At 39.0% G+C, this 26,278-nt stretch overlaps 2 protein-coding genes across 3 annotated transcripts; one reads left to right on the top strand and one right to left on the bottom strand.

Annotated features, from left to right (window-relative positions):
• Nucleotides 1-1,804: 1,804 nt before the first annotated feature.
• Nucleotides 1,805-3,740, bottom strand: LOC113061683 (optic atrophy 3 protein homolog). Its single transcript, XM_026231006.1, has 2 exons — nucleotides 3,590-3,740; nucleotides 1,805-2,779 (listed from the first exon to the last, which is right to left on the bottom strand). The coding sequence occupies exons 1-2, from the start codon at nucleotides 3,729-3,731 to the stop codon at nucleotides 2,454-2,456; spliced, it is 468 nt and encodes a 155-aa protein (XP_026086791.1). The 5' UTR covers nucleotides 3,732-3,740; the 3' UTR covers nucleotides 1,805-2,453.
• Nucleotides 3,741-4,131: 391 nt separating this feature from the next.
• Nucleotides 4,132-25,985, top strand: LOC113061682 (relA-associated inhibitor-like). Of its 2 annotated transcripts, none has more exons than XM_026231004.1 (13): nucleotides 4,132-4,283; nucleotides 10,670-10,755; nucleotides 10,967-11,082; nucleotides 11,987-12,590; nucleotides 12,939-13,028; nucleotides 14,053-14,132; nucleotides 19,593-19,944; nucleotides 20,206-20,666; nucleotides 20,767-20,904; nucleotides 23,303-23,436; nucleotides 23,535-23,701; nucleotides 24,043-24,236; nucleotides 25,040-25,985. In XM_026231004.1, exons 2-13 carry the CDS (start codon nucleotides 10,719-10,721, stop codon nucleotides 25,073-25,075), a joined length of 2,409 nt encoding a protein of 802 aa, XP_026086789.1. In that variant the 5' UTR covers nucleotides 4,132-4,283; nucleotides 10,670-10,718; the 3' UTR covers nucleotides 25,076-25,985. The 2 variants fall into 2 exon arrangements, with proteins under 2 accessions (XP_026086789.1, XP_026086790.1); XM_026231005.1 differs by having other exon boundaries at nucleotides 20,209-20,666; nucleotides 25,040-25,075.
• The last annotated feature ends 293 nt before the right edge of the window (nucleotides 25,986-26,278 follow it).

Raw genomic sequence — 26,278 nt, 5'->3', positions numbered from 1 at the left:
ACTGTTTAAAGAATTTATCTTACAGAACAGGTGCGAATGAATTTTGGATAGCTTGAATGGTTTTGTCGTGGTGATTTTTTGAAATAACAGTAAAAAAGTAACCAGTAAATGTCTTTTTATTTTTTTAAAGTGCAGCTTCTAAACACTTCAAAAAAATGTACACATAGAAGACAAGTCATTCTGAGGAAATATGCATAGTTTCATGACTATACAACACTATATGGATGATAGAAAATTAAAAAACTATCAAACATCTGATGTAACTCTGTCCCTCTGTCACTGTGGGTAATGTGTGTGTGTGTGTGTGTGTAAGTGAATTAGGTGTGAAACTATCAGGGAGCATTTAGTCTCCAGCGCCAACATTTTACAGAACTGCCACTTTCCTGGAGTCTCCAGAATTACTCTGTGTCAGGTTCTGAGAGATCTAAGATTCCAAAAAATGATTTAATTAGAATACCATGAAGTATTGTGAAATACTATATATTAAGACTTTATATATAGGCTTTATGAACAGATTAGAGTGACTCGTGAAGGACCAGCACCACCTTCTCTTGTCCAATGGTTTGAGGAATATATCTTCCAGAATCCGGGATTAAGATTTAGGAGCTCTTTTTTATTCCACCCCCTTTCCTGAAAGTCTGTCTTGCAGAATTGACTAAAAATTAATCTTCACATTAATTCCTAATTATTTTGCAATTCTTTTTGTCAGTTCTTCTTGACCTGTTTTTTTCTTCTTCTTTTCTGACCTCATGACCCAGTCAGCATTTTTTGTACAATGGCCAAGTCTTAACTTATCAATTTCTGTATTGCATTTGTGTTTGATATTTCTCACAGGCTTTACAGAGTTAAAACTCTTTTTTTAGCGCATTTCATCTGTAAAAGAAAACATGCCCAATAATTCTGCACACATGAATATAAGGAGTTTTTCTCTTCCAGCTTTCCTGGACTATTGTATAGCACTCATAAATGATTAAATAAAAAATAATGGTAGTTATTAAGATTGATATGGTTTGGAATTGGTAAAATGTGCTTGGAAAAAAATCACAATAAAACAATGTTTTAATGTTTAAGTTTGGAATATTAACTGACATGAATGAATGCTATATAAATATTGTTCGTGTTAACATAATGTTTAGAAATGAAATATTATTGTAAAGTGTCACTAAAGTTATATATATTGTTCTGTGAATGTGATTTTAAAGTCTTGATGATTCGGATTAACCCTTTAACTGCCATATCCTTTAAAACCTCACTGCCAGAGGGATATTGTGAATGCATGTGCCCGCTGGACACAGTTTACCTGATGCCACCGGGGTGGCGATGGCATTGGTGGCTTGAGCCCGCCATCGCTGCTTGCAGCTATATTATTATTATTATTTTTCTTTTTTCTGTCATGTTGGTTATATCTTTCTTTTGGATGTTATAAGTTGCACTGAGTAAATACAGCTGGATAAAACAAAAACTGTGTCCATCTTCATTACGGGCTAAAAAGCAACAAAATGTGATTATTTTAAAGAGGGGAATTATTTTCTATACCGAATGTATTTGAGCAAAAAAAGTTATATTGTGGAATAGTTTTACAACTTGAAAAATATATAGTTTCCATTTCAGTGTATTTTAAAATGAAACTTATTCCTGTGAGGCAATGTTGCTCAGCAGCCATCACGTCAGTCTTCAGTGTCACAAGCCTTGAATAAAGTGAACAATGAAGTGCTAAAACTTGCATGTGTTTTCTTAAGAATGGCATTTCACAACCACAAAAAGTTTTCACAATTTTAATACAATAAAGATACAAAAAACCCACTATCAGAATATTTCACTTTATTTTACTATCATATATATACACCCATATACAAATGGCATATTAAATACAGCAGTAATTTACTGTAATGGGAGAGATGGGCTCCCTGTTCCTATACTGAGGGACACATCCATATTTACCATATGGAATTCGTCGTTCAAGTATCAAAAAGTGCATTTTCAAATCATTAATAAATGATGAATGCCCAACTCCATCAGCATCTTATATGAAGAAAATCTTCTGAAATAACCTCCAAACTGATGAGCAGAATGATAAGTGGTCAAACGTTGCCAGTGTTTTAACATTGTCATCAAAACACTAGAACTTTCGATTGAAAACAGCATCATCCAACTAAACAAATAAGGAATAGGAAGCTTTAATTCGGTTATACTGGTGGCCGGTCATTTAATCACACACAATTATTCCTTGTTTATATAGCCTTGGATTTCCTTGTGTGTGTGTGTGTGTGTGTGTGTGTGTGTGTGTGTGTGGGACGGCTTAACCGAGACTTTGTGTGTGTGTGTGTGTGTGTGTGTGTGTGTGTGTGTGTGTGTGTGTGTGTGTGTATGGTAGTGCTGCACCACTACCGATATGTATAAATCAGTCTCTTGATTTAGACTTAGAAAGGGTATTTTAGTGATTTACATTGTTACTAGGTACTTGGAGCCGGGAGGGACAACAGAAGTCTATTAACCTCTCTAATCTGGGCATCCAGTGTCTCTGTGGCTAGTGCAAGCTCTCCTAGTTGTGTGTGAAGGTTGTTAATGGTTTGTGCGAACTCCTCTTCCTTGCGTCTGGAGTTGGTGGCCTGACGGCTGTACTCAAACACCATGCAGCCTCCGCCGATGATGAAGATGATAGCCTCACCGAGCAACTCTGCTCCAAGCTCTGCAGCGGTCTCTTCATTCAGAGGTTTGATGACGGAGCCACGGAAACCCATAATTTTCATCTTTGATCTCATCTCGATCCAGTGATACGCTACGGAGAAATCATGAGGCACCACATGGAATTACATGACAGACGTATTTCAACAATTTACTGTAAAAGTCAAGATAGACTTTGGTTTTGCCTTTACGCTCAAGATAACCAACATCACAGAGACAATTGTATAAAAAATATGTATATATATAATATTAAAAAAGAGACTAAATTATGAAAACTATAATATAAAAAAATTGACTAGCATGTAAAAACCACAATATAAAAATACATTAAAATATACTAGTATTTATTTTATTGAATGAAAAAAAATGTAAATGGCACAATAATTGATTTAATTATCATTAAATTAACTACTTCTGCCAGAAAAAATATATACTGTACAAACAAGACTACATAACAACCAAAGAGAAAAACTTGTATTAGACATAGTTCGTATTGCTTATATAATATATATATACACCTTTAATAATATTTACATTATATTTTTTCTATAGATTTTATATATAAATCTAACTATATATTAATTTGTAAAATTTATAATCAAATAATTTTAACTAGCAGCTAAAGGCACTTTCGGTTACTCAAGGACACTTGAGTCCCGCCCTCTTCAAGCAAACTCGAGCATTTGTGTAAATGAACCTTTTTAATATCTAAATTGCGTCTGGATAAATCATCTGTTGTTAAAATCATCCAATGACAACATCGCGGTAGTCGTGATTGGCTGAGTAGCAAATACAAGCAAACGGCTATTGGCTGTGTTCCTCGACGTTTACGCGCACACACACACACATATATGGACTGACGTTATCATATCGTTAAACACGCACAACCAAAATGCCAGCTTACCTTGGGCCGGAGGAAGGCAAATATAATTCTTAAAGAATTCACTTCTCCGCGCGCCTGCTTTTATTCTGTTAGCCACTGGTTTGCTCAATTGTCGTACGCCCAGATAGAGCAGCTTTGCAATCGGAAAGGCACCGACGACCATCTTGGCGGAAAATGCGTCATCTGAGGAGGCGGGATAATAAGGACGTCATGTGGACGATGCTCATGTTTAATGTTAATGACGCAAAATTAATATTCATGAGCTCTAGAACGTGCGTTTCGCGCAATATTAAACAAAATATATATTTTTTATTTTGTTTTAAGGGAAAATATAACCCTGATCGTCCTTCTTTATTTTAATCCACCATTTGTTAAGAAGATTAAATTTATAGTACATAAATATTTTTACAAAACGAAGTATTCTAAAGAGCTCTAAAATAATTACATAAAACAATCACGACACAAAAAAAGAAACAAATGAAATAAATCTCTCAGCGTCCATTACAGCCCATTGTTTACCTGCGCCAGCTGTGCTTCTGAACACCTGGCTCGGGTTTCAGAAGCAGTGGGCTGGGCTGAATATGTAACTTCACAGTCAAGAGTTAAACACCGCTGAAGTGTTTTCCAGCTAGTCATGTAACACATCCACACTCAGCTGGACTAAGTTCTGTGACTTTACGGCACGACATCCTCACAACTATTACAGCTGTTTAAGGTACAGGAAAATATTTGTTTTATTGTGCTTTTGACTGAGGCGGCCTTGAGAAGGCGATGTGGATTGTACAGCGGACTTGGTCATCATGTCCGTTATGCCAGGCCTTTTTAAAAACCTTTTTAAAGTATTGTATAAAAACAAAACGTGTTCTATGGTGAAAGGTTTTTTTTATATGTGTGTATAAATTGCCTTTGTGTACGCTAAGGAGGTGTACCAGGAGGAGTCTTTAATGGAAATCTGATGTCTTGTTAACAATCGCAGGAGCTTTTGAAGTCGGTGCTCATTGAACTGCCCACTAAACAATGTATTATTCATTATTCAACCTGAATTATGTCTTTGAATCACACAAACGCTTATTCGAGCTTTTATTTATTAATACTGTAGTTTGTAGTATGTTGTATTGTTCAGAATAGTAATAGGCTACATAAAGAAAGCGTCCTGAATAAGGCCTGTCGAGAGGAAACAAACCTTTTTAGCAGTGTCACTTGATTATTATGATAGCTACTTACATTTTTTTTAAATAGATTTTAATTTTAAATAAGGCTCAATAAATTGTTAGATTTTTTCTGACTATTAGGCTATTTCATTTGTCAGGTTTCACAGGGTTAAACACGTTAACTGAGTGTATTTTTCTGAAGCAGGTCAGTAACAAGCACGTTCATGTCATTTTTGAGCAGGGCTGGGAATGGGTCCAGCATGCAGACCTGATTTGACTACATGTTGTCGGAACCAGCTGAACGGCATATCTTGTTTGCCCTGCCACAACATGTTCAGTTTTATGGCGCCCTCGTAGCTTTTCTGGAACTTTGTAAACACTGACAATTTGCATGTTGGTTCATACGCACGCCAACCAGTCATTGTGTGCTCAGTGGTATTAAAGGTTCGATGCAGACAGGGTGGATCTATTGTGTCTAAGATATCTTGTGTGATTCTTAAGGAATGTAAAGCTTTTAATTTCAAAAGGCTTGAGAGATTCCAGAGGCAAATGTTACTTGAGACTCTTTAGAGTGCCATGGGGCTGCAAACAAACTCCCTTAAACAGAAGTTACTAACTAGTATCAGGCCAGAGAGTGTGGGTTTTGGACACCCAGTCACTCCCCAGTAGGGTTGGCACCTTCAATACAGAAAAATAAGGGACGCCTGCGGGGTGGGGCGGGTGGGGGTGTTAACACCCCTCGGGGCCACGATGAGTGGTGTTAAATCACAACTTAAAACATGTTTTCATAAAAATATTAATTGCTAATGAACTTTAGTAATTGTGTAAGGTGGCGTGAACAGATTTTGGATAAAATATTTGTCAGTGTTTGCAGAAAGTAACACCATCCAAACTGTGAAACCACTTAATTTAAATTAGTTAAGTTGTTTATTTGCTTCACATAGGCACTGTATTTTATTATTAAATATATCTATCTTATCTCTTATTAAAATAATGCTTATGTGTCTGACTTTAGCCTACACCTTAACCGTAATAAACAAATCGCTAACACTTTAAAATAAGGCTCATTAGATAACTACATTAATTAACATTAACTAATAATGAACTGCACTTATACAGCAATTGTTCATCGTTGTTCATGTTAATTTCCACATTTAACAATACTTTAAAATCTTGTTAATATTAGTTAATGCACTGAAATAACATGAACAAACAATGAACAGCTTTATATCTATTAACTAACATTAACAAATATTAATAAATACTGTAACAAATGTATTTCTTACTCATTGTTAGTTCATTTTAGTTAATACACTAATGTTTAATAAATGAACCTTATTATAAAGTGTATGAATGTTGTTCTCCCAAGGCATGTTGTCGCACATCTGACAAGCCACCGTGCGCAACGGAGAACACTAGCCGACAAATTGTGCTCGATACTCATTTCCGCTGACACTTTCCAGAAAAGTATTCGATTCCTCCCACTCTCGTCGGTACTTTTGCATCCGCTTTCGTTTCAGCGCTGGACGCAGGTGGGTATCTAGACCAGCCTCCGCCATTCTTTCAAATCGACTCTCTGCCAAGAGACCCGCCCTCCTCTGACTCTGATTGGCCGTGAACCTGAAACAAACCAATCAATCCAACGATGGCAGCGAGTATTACCCAATCAGGGGCAGAAAAGGACGAGTCTTCACAGAATGTCGGTGGGATGATCTGCATGAGATGCTGCATTGAAGACAACTCCGAAAATATGGGACAAGCCCTGTCCCGTATTGATTCAAAACAGGACGCACTATTTTATTCTCAAAAACGGGACGATTCCGTATTTTAAGGGACGGGTGGCAACCCTACTCCCCAGTCGTGTCAAACCAAAACGTTACACCAACTCTGATAAAATGTCTCGATTTCTGAGTTCAACATTTCAACATAGTCAGGAGATGCAAAAGGCTTGGCAGTTGCTGGTCTGTGTGATTCTTGCATCTGATTTTGTGTAGATTTTTCAGTATTGGGAGTTTGTTTCGCATCACGTCCACTAATTTGATCATTTGCTCACCCTCATTTTCTTCCAAACCTGACCTGACTGACTTTCTTCTGTGAAATCTTTCGAAGAACATTCAGTGACTATTAATGATTCAGTTAAAACAACATATTTTTCAGAAAATCTTCTTTAGTATTCTACAGAATGATAAAAGAATTGTCATTTTTGGGTAAACTATCCCTTTAAGTTTTGTCACAGGAACATTCCACCCACAGTTTAAGGAGGGCATCAGCGTGATAGTTGGGGGAGGCTCATAAACTCCAAGAGCTTTGTATCCACTCAGTGGTCCGTGTCGTAATAAAGGTTGTTGAGCACACATGAAACTTTTCTTGAGAATCCGCTCCCCCTCAGAAGCAGCCTTCTCAAGGTTTCGAAATAAAACTGATATCCTGCTAGTTCCGCTGCTACTTATTGTCATCTAAAAAGATCCTTGTGATCAGTGCTGATCCTTTAAATGTGTTCTGAGCTTTTGTGCTGGCCAGTGTTCAACATTTGCATACTTGTTTAATAGATTTTTGTTCTTCATCTGAGGAATCCTGCTCGGTCTTAGCTGGCTATAAATCATTACACCTTTTTGGCAAGGCTTTACATGAATTCCAAACCTGTTACAGACTGTTTGAATTCATGTTCTAATTCATCCTTGTCAGCTGGGCAATGAAACACATCTCCACCATGAAGGTATTGGTTGGCTCGCTCAACTTTCATGTATGGACAAATTAAAGAGATCTGATTTTCACAGAAGAATAAATTAAGAAGCAATGACTTCAATGCGAGTAAAGGATGACTGAATGTGCATTTTTGGGTGTACTGTCTCTTTAATTGAGCATCTGGGGAACTGTGGTGATCTAAATGCAGCTTGGGTTGGGCAGTATTTGTATCACATGATGTCAGTCTCACAGCAGTTATTGCATTATGACATACTAATGAATGAAATTCCCATGAGAATGTAACATTTGTTGTCACGCCTGAAGACTGTAATGATTCCCTACAAGATGAAGCTTGTCTGCCTAAACACTTTATTAATGAAGCCTGTCTACTCGCTAATATCTTGATTATCTAATTAATATGTTTTTGCATTGCCCAATTGGATGACAAAATTAAAAAGAAAAACAATTATAGTGCATTATCAATTATTATAATTTAGTGAAGTTATAAATACAAAATGTTACTTCACATCCTGCCCAGTGTCCTGCAAACAATGTGCACTTTGAAGGTTATGAAAACAGATATAGTAAATGTATTAATGTAGGCTATGATAAACATTAAATTTGCAAAAAGTTGCTTGAAAGCAGAAGTTAAAATCAATGAAAATGATAACAAACAAAAGCACAAGCTAAATGTTAACTGGTATAAGGAGCACATGTTCACACGTGCAAGGCTGAAATCACAATCACAAATGCAATTCATTCAAAATGAAAATTGATTTTGTTTTTCATCATCAGTTATTATCGATTAGTTTTTGCAGCCCTGTATAAATCATAAATAATATATCAAATAGTCAGAAACTTGGGTTAATCATTGGTGAAAATAGGATGCAAATAAACGAATGCTTAAATATGTATAGAATGCAGATCAGGGCACAGGACAAGCTTAACAACTGATTGAGAAATTGGGTTGAGAAAAAGAGAACATGAGCAAATGGTTTCTGTCACCACACCTCAATCCATCAGTAGAAAGCACTGCTGATTTAATCTTTTAGTCGTTATGGTTTCCACCCCAGGCTCAGAATGGGCTAGGTCTTCTTATCAGTTATTATTAACCAGTGTCACTCTCAACTCCGCATTCCAGCCTCACGCAAAGCCTTAACCGCTCAATCGGCAAATGACTGCCGGCCAGTGAATGAGAGGTGGAGATGGGATAGGGAATGAAAAGATAGTATGTGAGAGGACAGATAGAACAAATACCCAGGTACCCCAGGGTGAAGACTGTTGTGCTTTTAGGAAAAGGGTGAATAGAGGTATGCCGCTGACTGGTGCTGTCCTTGGAAATGTCCCAGATATTTGACTACGTGTTAAGAGCAACAACATGTTCAGAAGTGAAACAACGCCTTATGTACTAGATGTCACGTACTGCATGCGTTTTAAAAAGAAGCATTAAAGGCCTATCATTCCCTTACTTTAGAGTGTTGAATTCCTTTTTTCAGACAGTAATTACATACTGTATACAGAAGTACACCCTGGCTTTTGATAAGTGGCACAAACAATCTAAGGGCATACATTCAGACAGCATGTAACAGGTTTGGAATTCATGAAAATGAATTTCAAAACATGCTCATCATACAAGAAGTGTAAGTGAATGAGTCACTGAATGTGTGAACTGCTTTTTTTATTTATATGCATTTAAACAGATGCATTTAGACAGACAATAAAATAAAGAGTTTGTCATTGATACTAGGGCTGGGCCATATATCTAACGATATGATCATGCGCATCTAATCAGTAAAGCTGTTTCCATGATCACCGCTAAAATCGCCATCACCTGCTTATAATTGGAGTGGCATTTAAAAGACAGAGCCGTAGATCACTGACAAGCTACGCAATATCGCGTTCATTATGGAAGGCGATTCATCTGCGATAATGAACGCGATATTGCGTAGCTTGTCAGCGATCTACGGCTCTGTCTTTTAAATGCCACTCCAATTATAAGCAGGTGATGGCAATTTTAGCGGTGATCACGGAAGCAGCTTTACTGATTAGATGCGAATGATCATATCGTTAGATATATCGCCCATTTATGGTCAAAATAAAACTTGATGTTTTTCCATTCATAAGGTAAGATTGAAAATGTCTGTCTATACTGACTGTTTAAGGAAGATTTCCCTTTTTTCAATCCAGGAATCTTGTCACCTTTAGAAAGGGGAGGGGGTTTTGAAGTGTGTCTGTTGAGGTAAGCAGGGCCATGCTAGTGTCTAATAATCATTGATAGTGTCAAAGTTTCGTTGTTTCAAGTCAGTGTAGACTCTATTGATCTTGACAAAACAAACAAGACAGAGTGGCTGAAGTCAGTGCCCTTCTAAGCTTGAGTGCATTACTGTTTGAAAAGAAACCACAAAATGCGCATGCACACAGTAGAATCTTCTTGAAATAAACAACTGCCAGTGAATCAGTTTTCCACAGTAGCTTATATAACCCCGATTAGCGTTCGCCAAATATAAGCTTCATGTTTCTTGTAAATCATTATTATTACAAAGAGCAACAGTGGCATGTTGAAGCAGGATTTTACTTAAGATTAATGATGTTTTCACGCCTAAATTCTCTATACCTGCAATTGCAGCAGCTTTTCACAAGTGTGTGGGACAAGTTCGTCAACCAGCTGGATGTGAGTCAATACTGAGTGTATTTAGTAAGTCAAAGAACTGACTGGCCCATCAAAAACCGTACAAAGAGCAGATGCATTACTAATAAACACCTCTTGTTTTTTCAAAGGGTGAAAGTTTAACAAAACATGTCTTATGTGATTCATATAGACGCAAGACTATGTATTGCTGTGTCTAAATAAATAGCCCACATGTCTGTATTTGTTAGTTAGGGTTTAATCAGCATGTGAAAGTTATAAGTCATGTTTGTAGTGTTTTTTGCCAGGGGGTCGTAGCTCTTCATTCAACGGCCTGTAGCACACCAGTAATTATACTGGTATAAAGAAGGGGTTGATGCAACAGATGTGAGACATTGAGAGCAGACTTCATCATAAATCACATGGGCATTTTACTTTGTTAAATGGAATGTAGGTCGATTTTGAACTGGAGGTGTTGGTTCAAAAATGCCTTTTTTCAGTTTTCAGCTCCAGATATTTATATAATATAGATCTGATTTAATATTTCCACTTTGAGTCAGAAACCGCATGCACTTCCAAACAAAGAACTATTTGAATCAGATATGCTGATTGACTTTGATTTTTCCCCTTTTCATTCAGGCTGTGTGTTGAATGAACTGGAGGTCACGCAAACAGAAACACAAACGCCATGAACTCCCAGGGCGGCTTTGGCAGCAGCTTCCTTTGTGAGTATTTCAGTTCACCAGCAATGTTTGATTCCTTTGTGTATACTAGGCAATGTAGGGTAGGACAAGATGCAGCAGTTATAACATGTCCAAGCATGCTGATATTTCCATGAGTGTCTTCAAAATGGCATATAATGTGCTACATAGTTCTGTACTGAAGTGGCTTGTTAAATCCTGTCGAGTGTTTACTCCGTGTCTGTGTATGTTGTAGTTCAGTCCATCAACGATGAACTGAACGCGTCTTTGGCCACAGCAGATGAGCTTTCACGGGAATTCAGCTCTCTCCTGTCGGAAGCCACTCCTGCTGTGCAAACTACTACTTCAGAGGTACGGGTACTGTAGGTACTGATCCATAAAAGCCTAGAACCACACAGGCTGATAGTCTCAGAACTGTATTTTTGGTAGTTGATATTTCAAGCAGCAATAATAATCATCTCAAAGCAACACAAACACTTCTTTTAATCATTATTCATGCAATTTTATGACTTCATGTTAACTGGGAGACTATTTTACTTGTAAAGAATGTTTAAGTTAACTACAAAACATAATACAAACAATTACAGGGTTCTAAAATATATGCATATTAAAAATATTTTTTTAAAAACCGCAATCAAATCATAATTTGTCATTAATTAATTAAAAATCTATTAAAGCTGCAGTCGGTAACTTTTGACGCTCTAGCGGTTAATAAACAGAACTGCTTGTGTCTTGCGGAAGAACATTGTAGCCGGAACTACTTCTCTCTGTTTATGTCTATGAAGAATCACAAAGGTACTGGGTTACTCCGCCACGGTACCCCCGAAGCAATCTAAAATAGTCTGAATATAAACACTTATTATAGGTGCACCCTAGTGATTCAGGACAAGCTAAAAACACGGTTTGGAAAATGGATTCATGGTGTACTCGCTTATTATATACATTTTTCTACATTTTGAACACAAAGTTACGGACCGCAGCTCTGATTGGTTATTTTTTACCGGGAGCGGATGAATTTCTGCAAATGGCAATAGGACCACTGGGAGGAGCCAGGGGAGCTTGATTTTTTCCCAGATTATCTGTCTCATATTCTACTGTCAGGACATAATGACAGGTTTAATAAATATGTAAAATATGTATTTTTACAAAAGTTACCTACTGCAGCTTTAAGAGTTCCCATCTACATTGCACAGTTTAAGATGGTGCACATATATTGTTTTATTTTATTTTGTTTTCCTTGTTTTTGTTATTGTAGAGTTTTGGTCCCAAACCCCAGAGCAGCAGCAGCAGCAATAGCAACAGCAGTTTAAACAGTGCAAACAAGAATGGAAAAGAGAGCATCAGTACAAGCGTCTCCTTTTCCCAGATCTCCACAAGCAGCCTTAGCTCAGAGCCCACCATCAGCAGGAAAGAATCCAACCTGGACCTTCCTCCTGCTGCCACAATTCGATCCCCATCTCCTTCACCTCAACTAGACAGTATGAAATATATAACTTCATCTCCTAGTCCTTTTACCCAGCAGCATTTCACTTTTACAAACCGCAAAGACAGCTCGGATTCACGATATTCCTTCGACCAAAAGACTCCTCCACCTAACATGTCTCCAAATGCAATGAGACGAATGACACAGATGCCCCTGAGGCCTCAGGATCGAAGCACCAGAGGATCGTTGAGCTATGGGGAGCTCTCCAGCCCTTCCTTTGAAAACAAAACATCTCGCAGCTTGCTGCAGCCCTCAACAAGCCCCTTGTCTTCGATTCCCAGGTCTCCGAGGTTGGATCGAGCACCTTCTCCTCAGCCTTTGAGTCAACCAGCAGCCAGTACACTACCACGCAACTTCCAGCCATTCAGACCCTTAGGTAATTGGGAGCCTTTGCATTGCACAAATCAATCTTTAAATTGGAAAAATTTTCTTTAGATTATTAAAAAGTTATTCACATTTAGAAAAAAAAACTTTTATTAACTGTTCAATGAAAAGTTAATTTGGGAACCAAAAATGGTTCTTCTATGGCAATTGCTGAAAAAAACATTTGGATCCAAAAACATTTGGATCCAAAAGACTTTGGTTGGCAGGAAAGTTGTGTTTGCTTTATTTTACTGTCAAATTTCCTGTAATTCTGCCTTTTTCTTCATTAAAACAATCAGTAGCCTCCCAGTTCTTTTTGTTGATCATTTGTTTCCTCATCGCATCTTCCATCTTCTTTCAGATGAAGGAATAAAGATGCAGATGAACCCATCCAAGTGGAACGAGACCGACCTGGATGCATATGAAAGAAAGCCCCAAAACACCTATGATAGTAAGTTGCACAATTCTTATGCTTTTTTGAAAGCAACATTAAAAACGAACTCACTTAAGATTGCATAACATTGCATTACACATTACTAAACCTGTAGGAAACATTGAGCTACAATTAAAATAAATTATTAAAAGGCCAGTTTTGGTTCATTTCAAGTATTTTAATTCAAATTGAGTTTATTAAACTAAACTTTAGTGTATCAGACCTCACTTCACTGCTATATGACAGAATTGACAGAATTCTTAAAGGTGTAGTTCACACAAAAATGAAAATTACCCTATCATTTACTCACCCTCGAACCATCCTAGGTGTTTGACTTTCTACTTTCAGACGAATACAATCGGGGTTATACAAAAAAATGTCCTGGCTCTTACAAGCTTTCCATTGGCAGTGGGTAGTGGTCCAGATTTTAAAGCAAAATAAAGTGTGTCAATCCATGATAAAAATTGCTCCACTCGGTTCCAGGGGGTGAATAAACAGGAAGCGAGGCATTTGAATAAGAAAAATATCCATATTTACAACTTTGTAAACCGTCCACTTATATAAATCTCCAGGTTCCGCTAACTGTTATATGTGTGTTCACGAGAAAATGGCCTCCAGCCATAATATACATAAAGGCAACATACTTACATAAATGGTAAGTAAATACTGAAAAAGTAAGATTTAAAAAAAATACCGAATTTTTAAAATGGATAATGGAAAGAAAATTTGCAAAGATAAAACATGATACATTCTCTAAAATCTATTCCACAGTCACTTAGTATTGCTTCTTTGTAACAAACAAATTAAAGCATTCATAATATACAAAAAATTTATACAAATTCAGTGCTCTAAAAGTTTACAGTATTAATATTCAAAAATATACACCAAAAGTTAGATATGACCTTTTTTTGGCTTATTAATAGCTCCATTATTAACCGTTTACAATGGGTTTGGTTAAGAGATAACATCATGCAATAGCTGTGTAGTCACTCTCTCAATGTGAATTCTTACTTAATTATATGATTTCCTCTTTTTGTTGTAGAGAATGAATGGATCAGACCATCTGTACCCAACAGCAACTGGAAAGAATCAAACCTGGACGCACCTCCTTATGCTAAGAAGGTATGCAGACTTTGTATTGTGCATAAACGTGCTTGTAAGTGCTTGTGCCTCAAGGGATAGTTCACCCAGAGATGAAAATTCTGTCATTAATTACTCACCCTCATGTTGTTCCCATCCTGCAAGACGGAACACAAATTAAGATACTTTTGATGAATTAAGATATCAGCTTTCTGACCCTGCATAGACCGCAACAGAATTATCACGTTCAAGGCCCAGAAAGGTAGTAAGGACATTGTTAAAGTAGTCCAAAGGACATCAGTTGTTCAATTGTAATGTTATGAAGCTACAAGAATACTTTTTGTGCGCTAGGATACCAAAAATAATTATTTTATTCAACGATTTCCGCCGCCATTCACGACAGTTCCATGACTCATGCGTGTGCATTCCTCTGCTTGTAAACAAGGCGCACGGCATGTGTGTTCTACGTCAGAACGCCGACTCCTGCATCAGCGGCACAATATGTTAGTTACTCGTTATTTTTGTTTTCTTTGTGCACAAAGTATGCTCTTAGCTTCATAACATTTATGGTTATATCACTGATGTGTTCTCACTACCTTTCTGGGCCTGGGAATGTTTCAGTTGCATTGCTGTCTATGGGGGGTCAGAAAGCTCTCGGATTACATCAAAAATATTTTAATTTGTTTTCCAAAGATGAAAGAAGGTCTTACGGGTTCATTTTTTTTTTCAGAATTTAAATTACTTTGAGAACTATCACTTTAATGTGTCATAAATTTGCTTCGGGCACTGTTATGGTAAAATGTCATTGTTTGTTTAACTTAAAAAATAAAATCGGGGATCTGAGCCAAAGACGTTCAAGGGCATATCTGTTGAATATTTTTTTCTTTCTTTCTCTGCCACGTCTTTTTCCTCTTAACTCCTTTAAAGTTGTTGCATGCTGGTTAACCAGACTTTTTGAACTAATAAAAAAAGATAATGTGCATATGTAATTATATGTTATGACTTTCTGGGTATTAGAAACAAGTATAGACAATTCTTATATGAAACAGGCTGTCACATTTTCTTACAAGCCCATTTCTTACTCTCTTATTTAATTTATTTTATCTCTTATTTGCACTCTCTTATTGAAGCTTATTTCTGCCACAAAATAAAAATATCAAAAAAAGACCTTTCTTTTCACAATTAGTTTATAACTCAAAATGGTTTGATGATCTAAAAGGTGGAATTACTTTTTTAATCTGGGTGGGGTGTGGGAGGGAGGAAGAAGTAAAAATTATGAGATTTATTTTTATTCTGTGGTGGAAAAAAGCTTCCATCATTGAAAAAACAAATCAGGTTAGGAATGTAACCATGGTTCCCTGAGGAGGGAACAAGACACTGCGTCCTCTAGAGGTCGCTATGGGAAACACCTCGTTGTGACCCGTGTCAGAAGCATACATTGAAAAAACACCAACAAGTTGGCCGGCGACAGCCCCTGATGACACTACCGGTGCGACTATAAATAGGCACCAGAAGAAAGCGTCATCCACTGCTTCGTCTGAAGCTTGCGTCCGAAGCATTGCAGGAAGCTAGAGGACGCAGTGTATCGTTCCCTACTCAGGGAACCATGGTTACATTCATAACCTGAGATGTTCCCTTTCAAGGGAACTTCTAACTGCATCCTCTAGGGGTCGCTATGGGGAACAGTATACTCACGCCATGCTGAGGGGAGTGCAGGCCAGAATCACTGCGAGCACTAAGTACCAACTCTACCATTTGCATGGGAGTTGCCCCTGGGTCGTTAGATGGCTGTCCGTGACATCATCTCTTATGGCCAAAGGCCTAGGCTACATACACAACTTACCTGTTAGGGCCTCGACCTGGGGTAGAGTTCAAGGCTTGAAATCAAGAAAGATTCCTTTAAAGGGATACGGCAAAGAGCCTAGCATTTTATACCAAGTCTTGCCTGTCACACAGGCGCTACCACTTGCTCTTGCATAAACTTGCTGAAGGAACTGTCTCAACATAAGTGGAGTGGCGCCCAAGATGAACGGGGCTTTTACCAACTCAAGAACGGGCACGAAGCAACCGAGTGAAGCCTGCAGAGTACTAGCGTGCAAACTTACCACAGTGTGGATTTCAGAAAGTAAGCAAAGATTCACGTGCACACTTACCATAACATGGAATTTAAATACTGTTCTAAAGGGGGAGTTCTCTTGGCACTCTGATAGAGCAGCTCATAGATGGAATGGTGCATCCTAAAACAATGTTTGAGAGTCTTCAACATGATCTGTGGTAATAATGCTGGAGCGGCTAGCAGTACATATATAGCTGAAGGGAGGGACAAACACACAGCTCTCAAAGGAGGGGGAGCTCAACCTACCGCATGTTCCAAGGTGGAACAGCTAGAAATAAATTTGCTTAGCTGAGGGAGCACAACCCAACTCTCATGAGAGAGGGGGCTCAACCTACAGCATATTCCATGCTGGAACGGCCAGCAGTAGGATACCTAGCTGAGGGAGCACAACCCCAACTCTCAACAAGAGAGGGGGCTCCACCTACAGCCTGATCATGAGAAGCAGAAGGGTAAGAGTATTGCAAGCTAGTCAAAAACATCAGAGAGGTGAAGGAAGGGCCTACTTTACCTGATGCAACTGGATGCCATGTGCTCTGGGAAAAACAGAGAGCTCAACTCTAATGTTAGAAGAGATCTCCAAATTCAGAAAGAGAGTTGCGCACTCATAGGAAATCCTTTTTGGTAAAGGGGAGTGCTGCTAAACTACAACGAGAACAGCCCTTGGAGCAAGGAATTCAACTCCTCACAAGGGGAGAGAACTTGGGCACTTAAGGGGAAGCGCCCGGCACACAATAGCCCTTCATGTTGAGGGAAGTGTTATTTGAAGTCTATTAATAAAAACACACTGGTTGAGAGGAGCCCAAGGAAACAAGGTCTAACCAACTCGAAGAAAGGGAATGAAACTGAGTGTGTAACCCTAACCGTACCGGATTTCAGAAAGTGTGCAGAGTCTTGCGTGCACACTTACCACTTATGTGGATTTTAGAAAGTGCTAGCGTGCACACTTACCAAAGTGAGCAGAGTGTTCAGGATGCACACTCACCACCATATGGTTTTCAGAAAAGTACACAGAGCTTAGCATGTGTACTTAAAGGGTTAGTTCGCCCAATTTGCTAAATTATGTCATAAATAACTTACCCTCATGTTGTTCCAAACCTGCAAGACCTTAGGTTTAGTCTGAGAGCTCTTAGTCCCTCTTTTACTTTTTTTAATGTGGCTGACACTTCCTCTGAGTTCAAACAAACCAATATCCCGGAGTAATTCATTTACTCAAACAGTACACTGACTGAACTGCTGTGAAGAGAGAACTGAAGATGAACACCGAGCCGAGCCAGATAATGACTGGTTCACGAGTTATTTTGGGGTGAACTATCCCTTTAAAGCTTCCTATGCATCACAGAGGTGCCGAACCACAATTTTACAATCCTCTGACAAGGGGAGCGTCAACCTGAGACAGCATAAATGAGAAGACTTTCGTACCTGCCACCTCCACTTCCCACTCGATACGTCAACAAGAGCAGGGCCTGATGATTAGGAAGAATCCTGCAGAAACCTATGATCTGGCTGCCTGATACCGGAAGCATGAAGTCGGAATCAGGGCTACCATACCGGCTGGACATAATGCCGACGAGTGTTTAGTAAACACTGTGATTGAGCAATGCAAAGAATCTCACACACATAACCATCAGCAATTTAATACATATATAAGTATATATAGAATAGATCATACTCACCCACCCTGGTTCCCGCGCTGGAGCCCCACTCGAGGAGACCGTAATGCAGGAGGTTCCCACCTAACCTTGATCAGGTGGAGAGCTGGTGTTTATAGGGGAATTAAGAAGGGGAAGATGTAAAACCCCCCAAAGGGAGCGAGGAGATACTCAAGTATCACTCTGATCCGGACGAAGGTGATGACACCTTGTCTGGATCACCTCCCTTTGCCAATCCTCCTTTGACCCGCGATTCTTCCTACACCTACCCGCAGGTGGGGGAGGAGCACAAGGCCATGACACTATCCTTCTGTGCCCATCTCTGATCCTCAGACTGAGAAAGACCAGGACCCCCATGTTGTTTGGGCTCAGACCTGGTTGTTCTTGAAAGATAGAAGACCGCTGAGCGTGCTTTCACTTCCCTGAATGTCTCGACCACCATCTCAACGGTGAGACCGGAGCATCAAGAAGAAGGCCTTACTTTCTTCCAGATATCTGACAGGGCGGCGCAACTCCGCTACCTCATCCTGAAACCATTTCTGTGCATCACCTCGATATTGCATACTCGTATGCTGGAATGCATTATGTGTAAGAAAAACAACCTCTTCGTTTTCTACTTGAACTCTGTTGGAAATGGAAGGCTCACCTGAGCTGGGGAGCTATGGCCAGAAAGATAACGCTCATCGAGACGACCTTGCGGCGTCACCTTCTTAGCACACTTCCTCGGCCAGTCCAACCTTGCCGCGGAGTGTTCCATGACCTCAACAGCTCAAGGGAAGCAGATGTCTGCCCCTCTTTCCTCGAAAAAATGCTCACAAATGTAAGCAAATTGCCCCCTCAAGGACATTGCGTGCATGCCCTTAGCCCAAACAATCAATGCCAAACTGTGTGTGTCATTGGGTATCAAACAATGATGACATGGATGCACACATCCTCTAAATGTTCTGCTAGTGCCTGCTTTGCAAGGTTTTTTATGTTTAATTTTAAAAAATAAATTTAAGCCGGAGTGCAGCATAAACAAAATAAGACATTTCCTGTCAGATCCTACAAGTTCTCACCGCGACACAATGCGCAGCATGCATTCAGCTCCTGTGGGAGCTATACACTCTCCGCCCACTCGCTAGATTATCACAGAAATTAAGCGCGAGCAAAAACTGCTCCCGCGTATGCATTGCTATTCCCACGAGAGGTGAATGCACTCATGCAAATGTTGCTACAAACTCTGGTAAATAGTGAAATACATACATCACAATGAGTGCAGCAGAGCGCATCCAACTCCCTCGAGAGCTGAACACTTGTGCTTGCTCTTCACTACACACACACACACACACACACACACACGCACACACACACCACAGTAAGCGAGCCGTGTGAACTGCAGGTATCAGAGCAAAGACTCTGGCGAGAAACATGCACTCCTAGACACTGTATGCTTCAAACAAAACACACAATAAAGACGAAGAAGAGAATGACGTGTTCTCCCAGTGCCTATAGTCGCATCGGTAGTAACGTCGGGGGCTGTTGCCGGCCAACTTGTTGGTTTTTTTTTTCAATGTATGCTTCAGACACTGGTCACGACGAGGTGTTCCCCATAGCGACCCCTAGAGGACACCGTTTGAAGTTCCCTTGAAAGGGAACCCTCATTCTTCAGTTTTAATTGGTAGAAATTAAATTGCAGGTGAAGGGAAAAAGTTAAATCATGTTCTCTAATTCTTCTTTCTCTGTCTCTTTCATCAGGATACCATGCCCCATTCTCTCCCATCATCTCACAGCTCGCTCCCGAGGAACACTCGTATCTCAGTACCCCCTGAACTTGCCTCGAGCACCAGCTCAATTTATGGCCCTCAGCCAATCAGTTCCCGTATTTCCATTCCACCTGCAAGCTCTAGAGTACATCAGCATGGGCCGATCCCGCTTTCCGTCATCATGAGGCTCCAAAACCCCTATTATGCTGCGGCTGACAGCAGATACACCCCGGGCCCAGTGGGAGAGCCCCAGCAAGGGATATTTCACCAACATCTTCCCCAGCGGCAAAATCAGACACCTCAACCTCAGCAACCTCAAAGACAACCTCCCTACTCTAGAGAAGGTACCTTCAACCAGAAGCCATGAGAGCCAACAGGCACTTGTATACACATTTTTCTGGTCTGCATCTAAAAATTCAGTTCATACATACAGTGACTTGAATAAACATGTCAGGTAAAGTCTATTAAAATATCAGATAATGTGACCATTAAATGATAAAGGCAAGTTTAGTTTTAAAATGTCATGTTGTGCAACTCCCCAAAAACATAACATTTGTATTTTGTACCAACCCAATTGCTAATATTTTTTGGTTTGTTTTTATAAGCAGTACTCCACCCTGGAGATGTTGATGCTGAGCTTGAGAGACAGGACAAAAAACAAGGAGCTGTGTATTCAACTGACCAAGGCATGAAATCAGAAGAAGAAGTTAAAGTGGAGGATACAGAGATGCCTCCTCGCCCTCTCAGCCCTACGCGTCTGCAGCCCGTGGTATCCCCACAGGCGGAGTTGGACACCTCCCTGGACGAGGTGATGCGTATCCGGGCCGAGTTCCCCAGGGCTCTGAAGAAACGCTGCTCAGTCGACATTCCTCAGACCCTGCCCATTGCTCAGTCCTACCATTACAAGCAAATGATCAATAAACTGTTTAACAGGAAGACCATCCGTATCAAGGAAGTACCAGCTGCTGAAATTATCAACTCAACAGATGGGGAAGACAGTTCCAGATCTAGTGTAGCTTTGGATCAAGTACCAATCACAGTGATACAGGTCTCTTCTGTACAGAAGGTGAACGGCAGACAGATTTCACATTGCTCAGATACAGTAGATACCAGTGACAGTTAAGGGGGTATTTTAATCTGCTTATGAATATTTTCTTCTCTTTCAGGGTTATAACTCTATTTTACGGAAGGGCAGCAAAACCAATAAATCCTCCAGCCGTAGGGCTCACCTGAACCCACTGGTGCTGATATTGGATGGGTCCTTAGTAGGAGAATTAGAAACTGTGCAGAGGGCTGCACAGGAGGTATGTCCCACTGCTTTGGTAGCTTGCGCTATGATTGCTTAGAGGTGGTGGCAACTTGCTTCAGCGCCATGTAGGGTTACTTTCAGTCCGAGGCAACAGTACACAGCAAAATCCACATTATATATGTGTATGTCTAACAGTGTGTGGTGTGTGTGTGTGTGTGTGTGTGTATATGTATGTATATATATGTACTAACTGTCCTGAGCATCTATTTAGGCTGGCCTCAGCCAGTCGGTTATATAAAATATCAAGGTGAAAGTCATCATAGCTTGCTTAGTATAGACCCAGCTCTATACTAATATATATTAGTGGTGGGCCGTTATCGGCGTTAACGGGCTGCGTTAACGCGATACTCTTATCGGGCGATAAAATAAAAATATCGCCGTTAATCTATTCTCAAAGTTGGGTTGGGAGCTGGGTCTATACTAAGCAAGCTATGATGACTTTCACCTTGATATTTTATATAACCGACTGGCTGAGGCCAGCATAAAAAGATGCTCAGGATAGTTGATGGGCCACTGCTGCGCATCTGAATGAAAGCTTATCTTTTTCACGTATTTTTAAGCCTTACCGCTTGTTGATTTAAAAATTAAAGCATCAAAAACAAGACGCGAAAAAGCTTAACAGAGTAGCTGATTACTCGCGCGCTGTATTCGGTGCGGAGAGAGAGAGAGCAGGGGGATCACAGACAGCGCCACTGAACCGAGCTCTCTTCTGCGAAGTTCTCCTCGAAGTCCCTCCTGCACCTTAACAAACAAATACAAATCGCAGTTTGAACAAACAAAAAGATGTGAAAGAGTCCAATTCAGCACCGCAGTGTTCTGGTGTTCAGGGCTCACGCAGAGAAAGGCGTCTCAAAACACTTGAACATAGAATTTGCTTATTTTTGCTCTTGTGCTGACAAATACATACAAAATATGTCAAAATATCCACCTTGGAAATTATGCTCGAAAAAACTGTCAGTTATTTCTTAAGTGAAAGTAAACAGTTGAGGAAAAAAATGGGATGTGTATTATATTGGATGCGTTCATCATCTCTTAAAGTGACTGCGCCTAATTTAGCTACTGGCTGCTGTAATGTTAATCCAAGAAAATGAAAATCACTCACTTCTCTTGACTGAATTACTTTGTAGTTTTAACAGTCAAGCCAAAAAATTTTCAGACACCAGATATAATTTTTGATATATATAGCAAAACTGTAATAATGTGAGAAATGTTGAAGGTGTCTGAATAAATGTAGGTTTGATTGTATATTTCATACGCACTGCAGACGGAGTATGTGTGAAACAGGCGTAAGGTTGTTTGCACCTTGTGCAATGTGGAATTAGTTTACAGCTTTTTCAAGCACTTTGTGATGCATTTTGGAAAAAGGAGATGAGCCCCTTTTCTAATGCAACACCTAAACCCCTTCTCAAAAACCCCTTCTCAAAGACTTTTAGGGTAACACACATATTCTGAATGCCTTCGGCAGAATTCGAATGAGCCATTTTAATCTAGATTAATTTCAAGATCACAGTGAGATTAATCTAGATTAAAAAAATGTATCTATGCCCACCACTTATATTATATATATATATATATATATATATATATATATATATATATATATATATATATATATATATATATATATATATATATATATATATATAGTATGTCAGTATATACCATTATTGGCAATAACAATTCTATGAAAAATAAATCCTAAAATTTTATAAAAAATACTGTCACAATATTACACATACAATAATATTATAAATAGTCAAGTGCCAGTAGGTGGTTGACAATCTGACATGGTATGTCGGAGTATTCACTATAATGTTGGTTGCCAGCTGTCATAAAACAGAAAAGAGAAAATTTTTTGACTAGGTGGCTAATTCATAGGAATGAACACCCCTAACCCAGCCCCCCCTCACAGAAAAAATACTAAATTGTACAAGTAAGGGCGTACGAATTAGCCACCATGTAAAATGCATACAAATTGGTCGTGACATATCATTGAATTCTCTTGGCCATGATAAATGTGTAGTAAAAATCTGATATTATGACAGATCTAGTCTTTACATTTGAAGGTAAATATTTTAAGAATTATTTACATAAATGACAAATAAAAACTAGCAGTAAAGATTTAAACCTGAGGTTGCAAAGGAATAACTATATGTGTCTGTGCACTAAAATGGGAACAAAAGCAGATTTTTGATGCATTTTCTGAGGCATTTCTTTAGAAAACTGGAAACTAACAAACTTAAAATACTACTGCTAATAAAAATATTCCACAAATATCAAGATAATAAATCTGAAAATATGTAGCAAAATGCATACTACTTGTAAATGTTTCCTAATGCTATGTGATTCTTCAGTTTGTCATTTTAAGAGTGCACTTGTGTGTCCCTGTATAGATGAGTGACCCAAGCCAGGCTAATGATGAAGGCATCACAGCCCTCCACAATGCCATCTGTGGGGGACACTTCCCCGTGGTGGAGTTCCTCGTGCGGATAGGGGCTAACGTTAGTGCTCGAGACAGCCACGGCTGGTGAGATGATCAATTTAACATGTGTATATATACATTCTTCTGCATTTCCATGTGTATGTACAGTACATATTCACTTTTTCCTTTCATTGCACTGCTAGGACACCCTTGCATTGTGCTGCGTCCTGTAATGACCGGCAAATGTGTGAGTTTCTGGTGCGGAACGGAGCAGCGGTGATGGCTGTAACAGACAGTGATGGGGCCACAGCGGCACAGAAGTGTGACCCCTTCGCCCCGGGCTTCGAGGAGTGTGAGAGCTACCTGAGAGGTGAGGGTGATGCCTTGAGAAAAATTAAAAAAGCCATTACTTGTGTACACAGGTAAACCTTATGGCGCAACATAAGTTTTTTCAAGCGAACACCTACATATGTGTTAACTCCCAGCGTTATGTGTGTCATGTCACAATAACCTGTACATTCCTGAATTAATAGTATCGCCCTCACATGGGTTGGAAACAATGTCAGTACTTGTCAGCTAATTCATAAACTATTGGGTGGAGCTGACATTTATACATCCTTATTAACTAACGAACAATGAGTATTTCATCACTGCGGTGTGTGTAGAAATTAAATTTCTTTTAGTCATCATTAAGTATGTGTTTTTATTTAGGTGTGGAGGAAAAGATGGGTGTAGATAACAGTGGGGTGGTGTACGCTCTATGGGGATATCCTGCCCAGGGTTCGGACGAACTGAGCTTCAAAGAAGGAGACATGGTGACCATCCTGCAGAAGCCTGAAGGAGTGGACTGGTGGTGGGCTTCATTGTGTGGAAGAGAGGGCTTTGTGCCAAATAACTACTTTGGGGTAAGAAGAGCTCATTTACAAGAAAAAATAATGGTCTGCTAGAGGTCAAGACATCAATATTCCAACAGAGTGCCTCGGCAAGCTTCAAAAGGATGGCATAAACTTATCTATAATTATCTATAATAATTTAATTAAAATTTTAAAAGCAAACAAAATCAAGATTGACTGAAATCGTATTAGTTGTTTTTTTTTTTTCTAGCTGTTTTTCTTCTTCTTTTCTTTCCCAGCAGTTGGGTTTTAATTAAAGAGCTCACAGAATCAGAATCTTGGACCTTCTGGATCACAAAATGAATTATGGTTAAATAAATAATTGCATTTAATATATTAGCGATCCTAGTAATAAAAAGGTTTTGAAAACCAGCATCGTTATCATGATTACAGCAGAAATGCCATAAATGTTTAAGCCAATTTAGCCTTTGAATAATTTAGTTGGAAAATAAGGGGGCTTTAAATAAAAAAGGTTGAGAACCACTGATTTAGAGGTGTGTACACACTTCCCAGCATGAGTTTCACATGAGAGTGAAAACATTTCCTATGCAGATTTCCCTCCTGTTCAAATTTGTGCCCTAAATAACTCTTTGAATTCAAAATACAAAAATGTGCTGGTGTCTTTCAATGCAATGTATAAAATGCTGTTTGTCCGGGCAAGTGTTGCAACCCTTTGAATTTCATACATTCCTTCATTTTTACTTAGTTAATACAAGGTCATACATGTCCTAATATAACTGTTACCAGCATGCAGTGGACAGTGAGGTTCGGCAGGTCTTCAATCAACCTCATTCTTGTTGTTCTCTCTCATGCAGCTGTATCCGAAAGTGCGGCCCAAGTCACTCTGCTGAACGCATCCACAAATAGAGATCAATGCATCTGAATCATGCAGGCAAGTCTAAATGCAGGTTTCACATGTGTGTTTGAAAATGTGAGTGGTTTTTTTTCTTTCCTTTAGATTATGTTAAATGGACAGCTTTGATGGCATTGGAAAAATGCACACTGTACAACTTTGGAGTGTTGTTTTTATTTTGTTATTTCAGTTTTCTCTATAGACCACCATGACAAAGTCACTTCACTGGGAATAGTGGATTTATATAGACTTTACCAATGGAAAAAACTGTTGTTAAAAATTGTGCTTGCAGGTCAGAGCATTCTACCTATTTGATTGATTACAGGGATACGGTTTCATTGTATGAGCAAACTGAAATGGACTTGATGCATAAATGAATAAAAGTCTCAGAATTAGTTTGCTCGGAAAGATTAATTCTCTGTCTTGACTCTTGTTTTTAATCACAAAGCAGGAATGACAGAAATTCATCAGTCTGTCAGTATTGCTTTTGTTTATGCATACTTCGCATGTAAGTGTACGAGTTGTTAATCAGTAATGTTGCATAGATATAAAAAATGCTTTTTAGAGATGTATTTGAATAACTGGTCTCCTAACTCGGCTTCGGATTATTTACAGTATTCCACACCAAAATACTGTTACTTTTTTATGTAACTTTTAAACTTGTTCAAAGTGATCTTTATGTAGTATGAAATATGAGCAAAAGTTTTCTTCTCCAAACAGCGTACTCTCCACGTGGGCTCTGTTTTAAATATTTGCTTTGATGTGAAGGAAGTTTGTTTTAGAGGTGTGTCGGAGTGTTTTATTTGCCTTGTTCAATCCACTGACTGTGACTGTTAAGAAGACAATGACAAATTCTTCCTCTCTGTAATACTCTTGCACAAAAGGAGAATAAATCAATACTAATTGCTGATGTGTGGTTTGTTTGATTCTTTACAGGACACGCATAATAACTGTTAATAAAGCTTACAGGATTATGGGCTTATTTTCTGTGTGAAATGTATTTCTTTTTCTTTCTTTCTTTCTTTCTTTCTTTTTGTTGCATCAAAGCCACCAGCAGAGGGCTAAGCTAAGTCGGTCTTGATATCCTTATGAAAACATTCTTACTCATGACCCCTAGAGGTCGCAATAGCAGCATTTTTACTTATTCATATAATTCTTTGGTAGCGAGGACTGCAAATTATATATGATCTTAATTTTCTTC

This window comes from Carassius auratus, chromosome 43 (genome assembly GCF_003368295.1).
Source record: "Carassius auratus strain Wakin chromosome 43, ASM336829v1, whole genome shotgun sequence".
NCBI lineage: Eukaryota > Metazoa > Chordata > Actinopteri > Cypriniformes > Cyprinidae > Carassius > Carassius auratus.
The sequence above is the reverse complement of the archived record's forward strand: the minus strand, read 5'-3'. Positions and strand labels throughout refer to the sequence as shown.